At 42.8% G+C, this 15,987-nt stretch overlaps 1 protein-coding gene across 6 annotated transcripts in view; it reads right to left on the reverse strand.

Moving 5' to 3' along the window:
• Positions 1-15,987, reverse strand: part of EZH2 (enhancer of zeste 2 polycomb repressive complex 2 subunit) — a 63,023-nt gene that overhangs the window by 6,319 nt on the left and 40,717 nt on the right. For 3 of the 6 annotated variants that reach the window (XM_065884029.1, XM_065884030.1, XM_065884027.1), the window contains 9 exons: positions 15,232-15,372; positions 14,184-14,286; positions 13,472-13,635; positions 4,643-4,734; positions 2,991-3,231; positions 2,249-2,418; positions 1,646-1,740; positions 680-720; positions 142-267 (listed from right to left, as the gene is read on the reverse strand). In XM_065884029.1, coding sequence (XP_065740101.1) covers positions 142-267; positions 680-720; positions 1,646-1,740; positions 2,249-2,418; positions 2,991-3,231; positions 4,643-4,734; positions 13,472-13,635; positions 14,184-14,286; positions 15,232-15,372 — 1,173 coding nt within the window. Of the gene's footprint in view, positions 1-141; positions 268-679; positions 721-1,645; positions 1,741-2,248; positions 2,419-2,990; positions 3,232-4,642; positions 4,735-13,456; positions 13,636-14,183; positions 14,287-15,231; positions 15,373-15,987 lie in introns of all 6 variants that reach the window. The other 3 variants (XM_065884026.1, XM_065884028.1, XM_065884032.1) reach the window with 2 other exon arrangements.

Genomic DNA, 15,987 nt, shown 5'->3' on the forward strand with positions numbered 1-15,987 from the left:
GCTCGTGGCGTAAGTGAATTTCCCAAAGGGAACAGCATGCAGGAGCTGCCGTGTCCTTGTGCCAATTGAGGTTACAGTTTTAAATTGCTGACCAACGGCCTATTGAATTCTCACGTAATCACATCAAGACAACATACTTACACTCTGAACTACACTGACAAAACTTTTCACAAAAATTCTGGGCTATCACACAAGGGCACGAGCTGTCGCAAGGCTGCCGCGGGTGGTCACAGGGCTGGTAGTTGTAAACATGGTTGGAGGAGCCGTCTGCACAGAGAAAACAGCACCACGTCAGTCCAGAGAGCGGCAAGGGGAGCACACGCCCGACAAGCACATGCTCTCCCCGTGGCCCTCCGAGCTTAGCGGGTTGTCTTTCCGTGTCTGCAACGTCACACACACTGTTTACAAGAGGTCAGCAGAAATGAGCCCCACCCGCCAAGAGCTCGGGAACCCCGGGGCACTGTCACACACACCTCAGTCAGGTTCCCAGAGTCGTTCTCCTCTAACCGACTGGAAATTAATCAACAGACGGCCTCCGTTTAATGCACTTCTGTGCATTAAACTTCAGTGCACCGAAGTCGGTTATATTAGAATATCCCAAACTCTAATCCAATTACTATTCTAAGACACGAGAAGTAGACCCTGAGTTACTAATGAAGCTGAACGGAAAGATGCCAACCCTTCTTCAGCTGTATCTTTCTGCAGTGCGCAGCCCACAACCTGCAAAACACAAAGGAGGGAAACATCACCCCCGTGACCCTGGGACGCACGGTCAGCCACACGCCGACAAGCGCAACGTGAACGCGTCAACCTGTGCCATGAACGCGGCAGGGCTCGTAATCCAAGTGACTATGAAAGAGGAGTCACACGCCACCCCGCTCACACCTGGCGCAGGTGTGGAGCAACGTGGGAACAGCCTAAGGGCTGTGGCCTCAGCCAGCCAGCCCGGCCCCCTGGGGCAGGTTTATTCTAGTGTGGATGGTACCGGCACAGCACACCTGCTCCAATTTCTGGACTCTTGCACCATTTCAACTGAGCTACACGGTCAGAGAGAATCCAAGCAAAAAATGCAGAGGCGTCTACTAAAGCCTAAATTAAGCTGTAGACAATTTTTGAAGCATAATTTAGATGTTCCCTTACCCAACACCCAACTATGTTTCTCTCTAAAAAGAAAAAAAGGACCGGGTGGTGGTTACAGCAAGTAGTCCATCCAGCCTCCACACATCCGAGCCGGCCTGACACCTTCACTGCCCCCGTCACTCGCTCACCCAGGCCGATGGCAGGGTGGGCGTGGAAAACTCAGGCTCCTAGAGTGAAAACCGGCCCAGAGCTCACAGCCTCCCAAGATCCACACACGAATGCCAAGTAAGGGTTTATGCAGCCTTCACTGCAGAAGCTACTCAGTAATTCTTCGTAACCAAAATGTAGCATAGTAATCATAAAATTTTTATGACTCAGCACACCAAATCTCCTGACAGCCACTGTGTTCTTACAGAAAAATGCCAGCAAATGCCCACGGACACAAGACCCCACAGGTCTACTTCTGAGGCCACTTAAGCTTCTTTCCTAATCGACGGAGTGGAGCCACCACTGCCCTCATGAGCGCCAGGCCCGCAGCGGCCTCCCCATCACGCCGCAGACTCACCGGTGTTTCCTCTTCTTCTTCCTGGGAGGGGTGTCAACGTCCTCGGCGGGGGCTGGCGCTATGACACTGGATTCTTTGACTCGAAACTCATACACCTGACAAGAGGCAAGGTCACAGGGCCGTGAGGACCGTCTGTTTAAGCAAACCAGTCTCCTGCTCATCCCCACCAGAAACTATTTGTCTGTCCTGTGACGCTGCTGCGATTACACTCTTATTGAGAGTCATGAGGCTAAATCTAAATCGTTCCTGGTTTTTAAAACCCATTGCCAGAATTCCCTGGCTGTCCAGTGGTTAGGACTCTGCACTTACACTGCAAGGGACACAGGTTCGATCCCTGTTTGGGGAACTAAGATGCCATGTGCCATGCAGCGTGGCCAAAAAACAAACGAATGAATAATAAAATAAGATAGGACCCACTGCCAGCTAACCTAAAACATCTAAAGTTGAACGAGTAATTTCCTTTCAGTATCCTCTCAGTGAAAAAAAAATGTTTTACACCTCTTTTCAGAGGAACAGCAGTTTACTAACCACGAATGTTCGTGTTTGGACAGTGACCACGTTTCTCCATCTGAAGCTGACAGTATTTTTATCAGGCATGCTCACCTGTCGACATGTTTTGGTCCCAATCAACCTGGCGATGGCACAGAAATTGTCGTAGTACGTGCCGATGAGGACCCTGAACATGGAGGCCTCAGCGCCACTCCACTCCACATTCTCGGGGGGCTCGGCGTTGGGCTTCATCTTTATTGGTGTTTGACACCGAGAATTCGCTTCTACGAAACCAAAGTTAAGCAATGGTCAAGAAACAGCAATGGGAGGAAGGAAAGGGAAAGGGAAGGAAGTATCAGTAAGCTTTTCCCCCATGGAAACCATGAGAGCGGGCTCCCTTTAGCTCAGCCTGCTAAAATGAAAGCAAATGGGGTTACCCTACTATTACTTATGGTGTAACATAGGGCTGAAAAGACAATCCATAACATACTAGTCAGTGGTTCTAATTCTCTCTCCTAACCAAAACTACCCACAGAGCGTCAAGAGTATTCAACTGAGTGATGAGAATTTCATCATGCCCTTGTGAAAGCTGGAAAAAGGAAAGTGACCCAAAGAGTGAAAATAAACCGGATGGTCAACTTGCAAGTAACCCAGACAGATCAACACCACAGGCGAGGGCTGGGTGTGGGCCAGAAGAGAGCAGTAAGAGTCACAGCCACACAGCTCTGCTCCTGGGTTTCTCACCATGTCTGTAACTAACCAACTGAGGGAAGTAACTAACACCTTACACGACCCAAACCTCGACAACATGAACCCTCCGAGCAGCAGGAAGACCCCGTTACCAGACGCGTCTCACCTGAGGAACTGGAGGTCTCGTCCTTCTTCTCCTCCTCTTCCTTGTCGTTGCCCTCCCCTCCGGTCTCGGTCCCTGCCTCCCTGTCACTGTCCGTGTCCTTCGACTCGAGCACGTTGGTGGTGGGGGTGCCGGGCCTGCTGCTGTTGTTGGGGAGCCGCCCTCTCCTGCGGCCGCCTGGGCGCTTCGGGGGCGTCTTTATCCGCTCGGCAGTGAGGGCGGCAGCAAACTCCTTCGCGCCCTCCTACGAAGGGGGAAAAGTGCAGACATCAGGGTAAAGTTCTGCAGCTCATTTTGGCGGAGGAGAAAAAGAAAAGGATGGCGTTAGCACGTTAGTCAAATGTATCACAGTATCCGGCTTGCACAAACAGTCGCACATCTACATACAACTGTTTTCTATCTGCTTTTGAGGGTTTGAAGATTTGCGAAAGATAAATATGGCTTCCGTACAGTGCCAGAGCAGCACAAAATCAGGCAAGACGGCTCTATATTAACTGATTATGAGTTAAACAGAAATATACTTTAGGTAACAGTCTATTTAAAAGTGAATTTTAAGAGGAAGCGCACATCTAATGTGCATCTAAAGTCACACTTTGCTATTTCAGGGCTTCTTAAGCCAACATGTCCCTTTCTAAGGTAATATTCAAAGTATACAAGAAGAAAACAAAACATGTACACATACTCCACTCTTTTCACTTTCTGCCTTACAAGTAAAACATCCCATTTTTTTTTTCCCCTGTGAGGGATGCACAACCCAGGAAGACATGAAAGGAACTCGACGAACAAGGCGGTGAGGGTTACATTCTGCGTTACCAGGTGTAATAATCCAGTCTCGGAAAGTATACAACAACGGGAAGGGCGTGGATTATAGAGATACCACAGACACATTTTAGATGAGCCAAATAAAATTCTGCCTTGTAAGGAATATTATATATAAAACAGTGCTCAAGAATTCCATTTTTAGTGGCAATAGAAGGGAGAAGTCTGAGAGCAGCCAACAGTTTTATACTTCATTCTACAAAAACCAAATTGCTTAAAAATAGGATACCTTCTGCAGGTGCCATTCAATGAATCTTCTGTCCAAAATCCAACAGGCAATATATACCCATTTAGTTCCTAGGTAGGAGTGGCTTGGTTCAAAGAGGGGAAATGGTAAAAATAAGATAGTACCCGTAAAAAACAACTTTTCTACCTCATATTTTCCTAAACCCTTACCTTTTCTCCATCATTAAAAAAAAATAAATAAACATACAAAACCTCTCCAGGGCCTATATATAATATAGCTCAACTACAGTGGGTCTACAACTCAAAGAAGGGCTATGGCTCTGAGCAAGGCCCGGGAACTACTGCACTTCTGGGGTTTAAAAGGGTCCTCTGCTTCCCATTCTCGTAAGCTCTGTGGGTACAGGAGGCCTGGATCCTAAAGACCTCCATACGCTGCTGAAAAGACTAACAGAGATAAAGAATAACGCGAGATAACAAAAGACTAGAATGTGCAGTACGTAAGCACTACCAAGAAATGTGACTGAGAAACCTCTGCTATCATATGGCCAAAGTATGGGAACAGTGAGGTTACCGCTGACTTTACAGACCTCACCGAAGTTCAAAATTAAGACTTCTCCAATTCCCTCTGGAGCCCCGCTGTGCACGCTTACCAAGTGCTGGTAACACTGGGGGCCGCAAGGCTTGTTGTCCAGAGCCGTCTCCGTGTTTTTCCGCTTGTAAGTGTTGGGTGTCGCATGAAAAGCTGCAAAATAAACATAAAATATCCAAACATAAATAACATTACCTTTACACATGAACATAACATTACTTTTTCATGTCTCCAGTTCCAAAGGAGAAAGTCAATTACTACATTACACTTTTGCTAATAATGTTTACATTACAGAACTTTCCTTCAAGCTCTTATTGAATTTCCACAATGTATTCTCCTCAGGTCTCCCCCAGAACACCTGAGCTCTAATTATAAACATTTATTTGGGTCTTGAATGTCTCCATAGAAACAACTGATGTATCCTCTACATAGAAATCAGATTTCCTCTTTTTACAAAAGAATTCTGACATCTACAATTTATCGATTTCCACAGAAAGGTCAGCAATCAGCTTGTCAAGTGGGGGAGAAGAATGGGACACCAATTGTTAAAAACCAGTTTTAAAAGATAATGAGGACAGCCTTGGAATACTACAAGTCAATTTCTTTGAATCACACACAATTCAAGAACCCAGCAGGAGCCTGCACAGTCAGCACCCTTTCTGCAGGAAAATACAATGGTCAGATAAAACACATTTTAGAAAGATAAAGTGTTTGAAACTTAACATTCCCAAATAATATAACAGAAAAATTCAAAGTCCAGCACACTGGTATACTAACAAGTATGAAAGCGCAGCAGCGAGAACCTCAGACAACTTGGGGAGGCTTTGCTTACAGCGAATAAAGGCAAATACTAGAAATGCCCTATCCAGAATTACACAAGATGAAAATTAATCTGGATAATAACAAGTGACAGATTCATGAAATAAATCATTTTAAAAATATTTGTAAAAAGCCATACTTCGGGCTTCCCTGGTGGCGCAGTGGTTGAGAGTCCGCCTGCCGATGCAGGGGACACGGGTTCGTGCCCCGGTCCGGGAAGATCCCACATGCCGCGTAGCGGCTGGGCCCGTGAGCCATGGCCGCTGAGCCTGTGCATCCGGAGCCTGTGCTCCGCAACGAGAGAGGCCACGACAGTGAGAGGCCCGCGTACCGAAAAAAAAAAAAAAAAAAAGCCATACATCTATCCATAGAACTTAAATGGGAAATGAAGACAGTGATGAGGGAAGGAAGAAAAAGTTATGTTTTTAAAATAGAAATTCAAGGCTCAGACTGTTTCAAGTATGTGAGTTGGTTTTTCCCAGAATAAGAGCCTGATACCATATTACTTATTTAGCACTGAATTACATTTTGCACAGGTGAAGACCCCTAAAATACACACAGTGAGCACTAGAAGATTACGGTCACATAAGCAGAAGGAATTACATCCATCCAAAAACAAAACCGTCCTGAGCCAGAGGCACATCCTGACTGACACGCTTTAGGTGAAACCTGTGTTTAGTCTGGATGTCTCCTCTAGTACATACTATAGTTAGAGACTGATAGTTTTGCCCCAATTCACTGAAGAAGACACACATGTATCTGTACACACACACGCACACAAATGAGGACAGCAGCCTCTGCTGGTGATGAGACAGAAGAAGCCTCTAAGTCAAGACTAGGTAACAGTATCAGCATCGTAAGCCACAATTATACAGCCTCCAAGGTGAGAACAAATTCAGGCCATAAAGGAAAAGTCAGCATGCTAATAATAAAAGTACTTATAAAATTTTTTAAGTACCATTCTTCATCCCACATTGCATTTAGCTAAAGAGAACCATTCTTACGACTAGATTTCCTTCAGCAGAATTTCCAACTTCAATTCTTTAGGAAAACTAAGTATATAAAGAATTCCCTCTTCTAGAAATGTCCTATTTTTTTTAACATCTTTATTGGAGTATAATTGCTTTACAATGGTGTGTCAGTTTCTGCTTTATAACAAAGTGAATCAGTTATACATATGTCCCCATATCTCTTCCCTCTTGCGTCTCCCTCCCTCCCACCCTCCCTATCCCACCCCTCCAGGTGGTCACAAAGCACCGAGCTGATCTCCCTGTGCTATGCGGCTGCTTCCCACTAGCTATCTATTTTGTATTTGGTAGTGTATAATGTCCATGCCACTCTCTCACTTTGTCCCAGCTTACCCTTCCCCTCCCCGTATCCTCAAGTCCATTCTCTAGTAGGTCTGCGTCTTTATTCCCATCTTGCCCCTAGGTTCTTCGTGACTTTTCTTTTTTTAGATTCCATAAATATGTGTTAGCATACAGTATTTGTTTTTCTCCTTCTGACTTACTTCACTCTGTAGGACAGACTCTAGGTCCATCCACCTCACTACAAATAACTCAATTTTGTTTCTTTTTATGCGTGAGTAATATTCCATTGTATATATGTGCCACATCTTCTTTATCCATTCATCTGTTGATGGACATATAGGTTGCTTCCATGTCCTGGCTATTGTAAATAGAGCTGCAATGAACATTGTGGTACATGACTTTTTGAATTATGGTTTTCTCAGGCCATGTACCCAGTAGTGGGATTGCTGAGTCATATGGTAGTTCTATTTTTAGTTTTTTAAGGCACCTCCATACTGTTCTCCATAGTGGCTGTATCAATTTACATTCCCACCAACAGTGCAGGAGGGTTTCCTTTTCTCCACACCCTCTCCAGCATTTATTGCTTGTAGATTTTTTGATGACGGCCATTCTGACCGGTGTGAGATGATATCTCATTGTAGTTTTGATTTGCATTTCTCTAATGATTAATGATGTTGAGCATTCTTTCATGTGTTTGTTGGCAATCTGTATATCTTCTTTGGAGAAATGTCTATTTAAGTCTTCAGCTCATTTTTGGATTGGGTCGTTTGTTTTTTTGATACTGAGCTGTATGAGCTGCTTGTAAATTTTGGAGATTAACCCTTTGTCAGTTGCTTCATTTGCAAATATTTTCTCCCATTCTGAGGGTTGTCTTTTGGTCTTGTTTATGGTTTCCTTTGCTGTGCAAAAGCTTTGCAGTTTCATTAAGTCCCATTTGTTTATTTTTGTTTTTATTTCCATTTCTCTAGGAGGTGGGTCAAAAAGGATCTTGCTGTGATTTATGTCATAGAGTGTTCTGCCTATGTTTTCCTCTAAGAGTCTTGACTATTTTAGACTTCCAGAATACTGAAAATAATCTTTTCAAATAGACATCTTAAAATACTAGTATTTGCAATACATTATTAAAATATATTTCAAACTAAGTATAATATGGGCAGGTTGGAGAGAAGATTATATAAAATTCCCTGATCAGGAAAATTATCAGATGGAAAATTAAAGCAAGATACTTAAAAGTTTCACAAAAAGAAAAGAACATGGATATTAAAGGCTTTTTTTTTTCTTTAATTTCAAAAGCAACTTAAAGAATTTTGGTGCAATATCTTATCTAAAGGTTTTCAAGCAAAGGTAAAAGACTTATAAATTGTAATATACAATTCTAGCTATGCTCTAGGCCTGTATTGGAGATTAAAGTCCCTCTAATAGAAAAGATCCATGATCAGATACCAAGCTTCTGGCCCAGATGAACTGCCAATCCCCTGCCATCAGAATATCTTCCGGGACTTCCTTGGTGGCACAGTGGTTAAGAATCTGCCTGCCAATGCTGGAGACACGGGTTTGAGCCCTGGTCTGGGAAGATCCCACATGCCGTGGAGCAACTAAGCCCATGTACCACAACTACTGAGCCTGTGCTCTGGAGCCCGCGAGCCACAACTACTGAGCCCACGTGCCACATCTACTGAGGCCACGTGCCACAACTACTGAGCCTGTGTGCCACAACTACTGAAGCCCACGCGTCTAGAGCCCGAGCTCCACAAGAGAAGCCACAGCAATGAGAATCCCGCACACCACAAGGAAGAATAGCCCCTGCTCGCCGCAACTAGAGAAAGCCTGCGTGCAGCAACGAAGACCCAACGCAGCCAAAAATAAATAAATTAATTAATTTTTTTAAAAAAAGAACATCTTCCTTAGAGATAAAAGTGGCAGACACCCCTAACATCTAAATAACAAGTAAGGCCCAACATCAGTGAGGCTGCCAGCACAGAAATAATAAAAACAGTTAACATCCAAAAAAGGCCTCTTTCACAATGAAGTTTTAAAGTCTCCCTTTGGGCTTCCCTGGTGGCGTAGTAGTTGAGAGTCTGCCTGCCAATGCAGGGGACACGGGTTCGTACCCTGGTCCGGGAAGATCCCACATGCTGCAGAGCGGCTAGGCCCGTGAGCCATGGCCACTGAGCCTGAGCGTCCAGAGCCTGTGTTCCGCAACGGGAGAGGCCACAACAGTGAGAGGCCCACGTACCGCAGGAAAAAAAAAAAAAAAAAGTCTCCGTTCAACAATGAGTTAAAGGAAATACAAAACATTCCCTCAAATTCCTTTAAAAAAAATAATAATAATACCAAATATCGGAACCTAAAAGAAGTTGAAACAGCGCTCTAGAGACAACTCACTGTGTTAAAATACATCCAAAAAAAGAGGAAAGAATGAAAATGAAGCAAACATCAGATTCACAAACAGAAAAACAGTAAAAACGAATACAGTAGCTGATTCTCTGAGGGAAAAATATACAAAACAGATTTTCTAAATAAAATATATAAACCACTTCTTAATCTCTTCAAGAAAAAAAGAATCAAACACAGAAGAACAATCAAAGAAATAAAAGAAATTAAAAGAATTATTAGAACATGCAGATCAAATTATACAAATAAATTTCAAAATCGGAATGAAATGGGTAATTTCCCAAAACTGATCCAGGAGCAGTAGGAAATGTATCTCCTAGCACCACTATTATTTAACATGCACTGAAGATACAGTTAGACAGGAGAAGGTAGTTAAAGTTACAAAGATTGGAAAGAAAGCAAAACCATTCATAACTGTAGATAATTACAGCTGGAAAACGCAAAAGAATCTATGCAGAAACTATCACAATCAAGGACAGCCCAGTAAAGTAGCAGGGTATGAAACATATATGATACAAGGGGAAAAGCCCAACACATTTAATGCCTAGAAATCATCTTACCAAAGAATGTAAATACAAGAGCTACGGGAAGAAAATCAGAAAGCTTATTTTAAAGGTCAAAAGGAGACTTATCCCATAGTTAGACATACCCTTATTTTAAATTGTCGATTTCCCCTTAATTTATAAATTTAATGAGATTCCAATAAACATACCACCTAGACTTTTTTTTTTTTTTTTTTTTTTGCAGTACGCGGGCCTCTCACTGTTGTGGCCTCTCCCGTTGCGGAGCACAGGTTCCGGACGCGCAGGCTCAGCGGCCATGGCTCACGGGCTCAGCCGCTCCGTGGCACGTGGGATCTTCCCGGACCGGGGTACGAACCCGTGTCCCCTGCATCGGCAGGCAGACTCTCAACCACTGTGCCACCAGGGAAGCCCCTAGACTTTTTTATTAATTAGACAAACTGGTTCTAAAATTTATATAGAAATACAAGAATGGCCAGGAGATCTGTGAATAAAGCCCCCTGGAAAGACTCAAGGAACGGAACCCAAAGACCAGAAACAGACCCCAGCCCCTGTGGTGACAGTGATGAAGGCAGCGGCTCAGGGCAACCCCAGAGACACTTGTCAATAGATGGTGTGGAGGGAAGAGATATGGGAACATATGTACATGTATAACTGATTCACTTTGTTATAAAGCAGAAACTAACACACCATTGTAAAGCAATTATACTGCAATAAAGATGTTAAGGGGCTTCCCTGGTGGCGCAGTGGTTGAGAGTCCGCCTGCCGATGCAGGGGACACGGGTTTGTGCCCCGGTCCGGGAAGATCCCACGTGCCGCGGAGCGGCTGGGCCCGTGAGCCATGGCCGCTGAGCCTGAGCGTCCGGAGCCCGTGATCCGCAGCGGGAGAGACCACAACAGTGAGAGGCCCGCGTACTGGGGGGAAAAAAAAAAAATGATGGTGTGGAAACAGTAGCCCTGGAGTTGCAGAGGACGAGTTGGATCCAAAATTCTAACAGAATAAATTCCAAACCGATCAAAGAGTTAGATGTTATTCCCCCAAAAAAGAATATAGCACCAAAAGCCTAAAATGTACTAGAAAAAAAGTGAGACGTCCTTTAAAACCTTGGAGTAGTAGGGAAAGCCAACTGATAGATTCAACTACCTTAAAGGCTTTTTTTTTTAAACTTTGCTATGGGATTTTTACCAAACAGCTAACTGGAAAAAAAAAAACCACTGCAACTCATCTCAAAAAATTTCCTGACTATATAAAGAGCTTCAAGATATCAAAAAGACCAACGAAGCCAAAAGGACAAAAATAGTTCAGAGAAAATACAAATCTCTTAATCATACAGGAAGAAAAATGCAAATTAAATTATGCTAAAAAGCATTTTACTAGTTCAATCAATAAAATCAGAGTTTGTTTTTTAACACACTCTATTGGCTGGGCTCTGGGAAACAGGCACTCTTACTTTGCTGGTAGTTCTTTAAATTGGCAGATCCCCGTATGGCAGGTAGTTTGGCACTGCCTACACAGAGTGGACCGGGTTAACCTGCACTTGTGGGAAAGGATGTACAGGTCCACCACGCAAGGTTATTCACGGCGGCACCATTACCATAAATGTTGACCTTCGGGGGACGGGCTCAGTAAGTTACAGGGCCTCCTACAGCAGAAGACTATGCAGCTGTCCAGACAGGAATAATATCTACAATGTTAAGTCCAACAGGGAAAAAACCTGGAGAGTATGGTGCTATTTGAATAGGGTGGTTGGGAAAAGAGAGGAATGTATTTGTGTTTGCCAGAAGAAACTACAGAAAGACACAGAAGAACTAACAGCAGAAGTGGTTTACCTACAGGGGAGTGAGGATGCGGACAGGAGGGGTGGGGGATTTCGCTGGATGCCTTTTAATGCTTTTTGGAAATGTAAGTCATGTGAATGGTGATTTATTTTTAAAATAACAATAGCTAAACACACGCCAAGTGCTATTTTAAGTATTTTGCACGTAGTAAGTAATAAATTTAATCCCCATGACAGTTTATATTATTCCCAGTTAGACAAAGAACAAAAAGCTCAAAATGCTATATTTAACAGGTATGTTTAAGAATGTATTTAATGACTTCTTTTACCTAAGAAAAATATATAGTGTGTGATATTTTGTCCAAGTCAGTGTAAAGCAAGTAAATGCCTGTAGAATGTGTTAGGGCTACACTATGAAGAGCCTGGCTCTAGTGGAACAAGGGGGAAGGGTGGGCACAGCAGTGCTGGACCCGCGTCTCCCATGCACTGCAGTGAGCAGCCCACCGGTCAGTCCCAGAGAACCAGCTTCATTAAGCACAACTTTTCTCCTCCTCTCCCCAGCATGAATAATGAGACGATGAGCAGGTTCAAGATTCATCCAAATTACTCACATTGGAATAGCACAATAAAATAACTCTTGTAATAATGTTTAAAAGTAGTACCCTCCTGCCTTGGCTCATCTGTACAAAAAAGGTCCATCAAATGCTACATCTATAAACAACAAATTGGAGGGACCACTGCATTGACTCCAATGAAAGAGCTCCCACCAACTTTTTTGCTATAGTGATATCTGAATGCAATTTACAGTATTCTTAAGAACTGGACATTATTTTATAAAATGATCATGTGTAAAGGGGAATTAAATGCAATTCAAAACAACTACTTCAAGGCCTGTGTAATGACAATGCTGCCAAGCCCAAGTAAGTAAGCCTACAATGGCTGGAGTATGGCTGGCTTCTACGGATTATTACAACTACCAAGTCATCAATTTAAACTAGATTAGGAGCACGGACAACAGCTGCAAGGAGATACAATGATAATTCAGAAAGTCTACTTCAAGTTTTTCTAAACCACTAATACTTCACACACACACACACACACACACACACACACACACACACACAAATGACCATTTCCAGACCTAGATACACATCATGTAACAAATTATGTGCTGCAGCAAACATTAAGTAGATATAGAGCAAAAACTCAAAATAAGGCAAGATATAGCTGCCTAGGCAGCTAATTAACATTAAGAGGTACCACTGGAAAATGAGGGAAAAAATTGTAAAAAGTGGGCACAGGAACTCAGCACAGAGACAAAGGTGTTATGCCACAGACGGTCACACGAACCTCTAACGTGGAAAAAGCCAACCTACATTAAGTAAACTCTGCTTAGCAACCAGGAGGTATGAAATATATTTCCAAAAAACATGCCTCAGAAGTAGCTGGTAGTTTCTAAATTGTACTTAATTAAGTTCCAGTTACCTGTAAATTTTACTAAGAAACTTCATTCCCCAGCAATGTCAGAAAAAGAAAGTAATATCCTATGTACCATACGTAAATCTCATTAAGAACATGTTATGCTTTACCTGTATTCAAATGCAGGTGTTTTTAAAAGCAACGTATTCAGAGGATGCCCCTCCCCCCCCCAAAAAAAACCAGATTTGGCACTAAACAGACAAGAATATATCGAAACACCTTTTTAGCCAATTTCTTATTCAACAAGTTATTCATCAGTATTGGCAATGTTGCTCTGGGCCATCAGCTAGGTCACAGTAAGTTTTATTGTAAAACAATTGTTCAGTTAGCATTTATGGAAAAATCACTGATCTGTATTCCAAGTTAGTGGGAGACAGCAGTGCCAGCTTAACATGTGCAAAAGACTTCAGAGCAACCCTTAAGCAGCAAATTAGGAAATAACAATACTATGATGCTAACGTATTTTTCAGTCGTAACTGCAAGATTAAATGACAAATTCTAGTGGTAATCAATGACACTTCCCAAGTTGCTTTAACACATAATTCCACAACAAAGATAGAAAATGTAAACGTACAATAACTGCACTTACGATGTAGGAAGCAGTCATATTTAAAACATCGCCTACAGAAAAGCGTATGAAATGAGTGCAAGCTCTGCTCCCTCTGAACAGACTTGGCGTTTGGTCCATCTATGTTGGGGGTACACTCAGGGGGAAGTGCACCTGGGAGCTGCTGCTCAGTGAGTTCTTTGTACCTAACATTAACCAAGAAAAATGAAAGTAAAGGTGAAACAAGAATTACATTTTTGAAAATAAATTTTCTACAAGATTTCTGCGTATTATTTTTGATGTTTATCTTGCCTAAAACACACAAAGAAGTTTAGCCTACAACAATCTTTATTTAAATGAAGAGCCAATTAAATATTATGCATGGTATATCAAGAAACGAATTCACTGATGTGATTCAGATCTGTCATGAAAAATGTTACTATATTCATTAAAATGAAACATCAGCTGCACTAAAATTTCTACAGGCGTCCCGAGAAATTTCCTCTTACACGCATTCCTGTAAATTGTGTGTGTACGTGTGCGTGTCTGCACGCACGCACGCAAATTTATCCCATCTACCATAAATGGAGTACAGGGTACCAGATACATACACGTATTAGGTCAAGTATCTTGCAGATGTTGGGAACACACGAAGTGGGGAGCTCACTGGCTACATTAGTTCCATTTCTAAAGAACCAAAATGGTGAGTTAAAGACCATACGAGGCAAAACCATGGCCAGAGAACAAATCTTACTTTTCCTTTAGCTCTTCTGCTGTGCCCTTATCTGGAAACATTGAGGAAATAGCTTCGAAAATTTTATCAGAAGGAAATTTCCGAGGTGGGCGACTTTCTTTATCTAAACAGGGAAATGTAAAAGGAAAAAGGAATGAAAGTGAACAAGCTTGCCAGTCTTTCATTTCCCTCATGCCTAACAAAGCTGATTTCCCAGGAAATTACCAGCTCTATGTTTCACTTCCTTCCAACATATCTCACAAGGATCTGGGAGGCTGGTGGGCCAGACGAAACTCAAACTCAAGCGTGGGAAGCTGCAAGTGCGCCCCGAGACCGAGAACTGAGGCTGTGGTCCCGGCTCAGCCCCTAACTGACGCTGCGGCCCTGTCTGGCCACTGACCCACCTTGGCTGTAAAATGAGGAGCCAGGTGATCACTAAGGCGCCTGTTATAAAAAACTGTACGCTTCTTTGAAACTGCAATTTCCCCCCATATTCTTCTATGCTGTCTTAATAACGAGCTTTGTCCCGTCTTCACCAACTGCCAAGCTCTAAGTTGGGACCCTCTAATTTTCTGGCAAACCGTAATTAGTGTAGCGGTTAAAACATATGCTCTGGGGTCAGTTAGAGCTGGTTCCGAACACAGCATTTTCTGGGTTCTGTTTCCTCCCAATACTGTGATCTTAAGTTACTTCATCTCACTAAACCCATCTCCTCAACTATGAGGTGGATCTGATGATAAAAGCTACCTCGTGGAATATTATGAGAATTAAATGTCTATACGCATATAAAGTGATGAGCACACAACTTGTTCATAGTCAATGACCAGTATGCTATATATATAATGATTATAATGACTGCCCAGGGAAACCAAAAAAAAAACGTTATTTTGCTAGCCAAGGGAAATAAAAGTGCAGGATGAAATGTTATAAATAATATTCTAATTTTGATTATACTACCACTGATATGATATTTAACAAAAGAAAAAAGAAGGAAGGAAGATTTACCTATACTCTATTGTTTTTGAAAATTGCTGTAATGGCTACACGCAAATGTAACAGACAGACGTACCTTCTCGGTTCTCCTCTAGATCTTTCTGTTTTTCTTCTCTTTCGTCAGGATCATCTCCATCATCATCATCATCGTCGTCATTGTATTGACCAAGAGCATTCACCAACTCCACAAAAATTTCATCATTTATAAACCCACATTCTGAAATTCATCAAGTCAAATATCAGAAATACACAAAAGTTCACATATGCTTTTGTTAATTTGTAAGAAACAGCTGGAGCCTATCAATCAGTACCATAACACTATTATTAAAATGCGGTGAGGAAAGATCATTTTCAGGACTGGCCTGAGGCAAAGTCAGAAGTAGTACTTATCCTCAACACCTGTCATTTTCACAAGTTTTCAGTGCCTGCCACCGTAGCCTAATTCTCTAGAGACTAACTATGGCCTTTGCCTCCTTCCAAACAATGCATCTGCCAGACCTTGCTGTCCACTCCTGACAGGAACATGTGAGGATGTTACAGGTTACCCTCCTGCCAGGAACTTTAACAGGGTCTCCTGTTAAATCACCAAAGCTGTGATCCTAATGACAGGATTTCAGGTCCTGTGGCTGCCTAGTGGGGAAGGTATTTTTTTTTTTTTTTTTTTTTTTTTGCGGTACGCGGGCCTCTCACTGTTGCGGCCTCTCCCGTTGCGGAGCACAGTCTCCGGACGTGCAGGCTCAGCGGCCATGGCTCACGGGCCCAGCCGCCCCGCGGCATATGGGATCCTCCCGGACCGGCGCATGAACCTGTGTCCCCTGCATCGGTAGGCGGA

The sequence above is a fragment of the Phocoena phocoena genome, chromosome 9 (assembly GCF_963924675.1).
Source record: "Phocoena phocoena chromosome 9, mPhoPho1.1, whole genome shotgun sequence".
Lineage (NCBI taxonomy): Eukaryota > Metazoa > Chordata > Mammalia > Artiodactyla > Phocoenidae > Phocoena > Phocoena phocoena.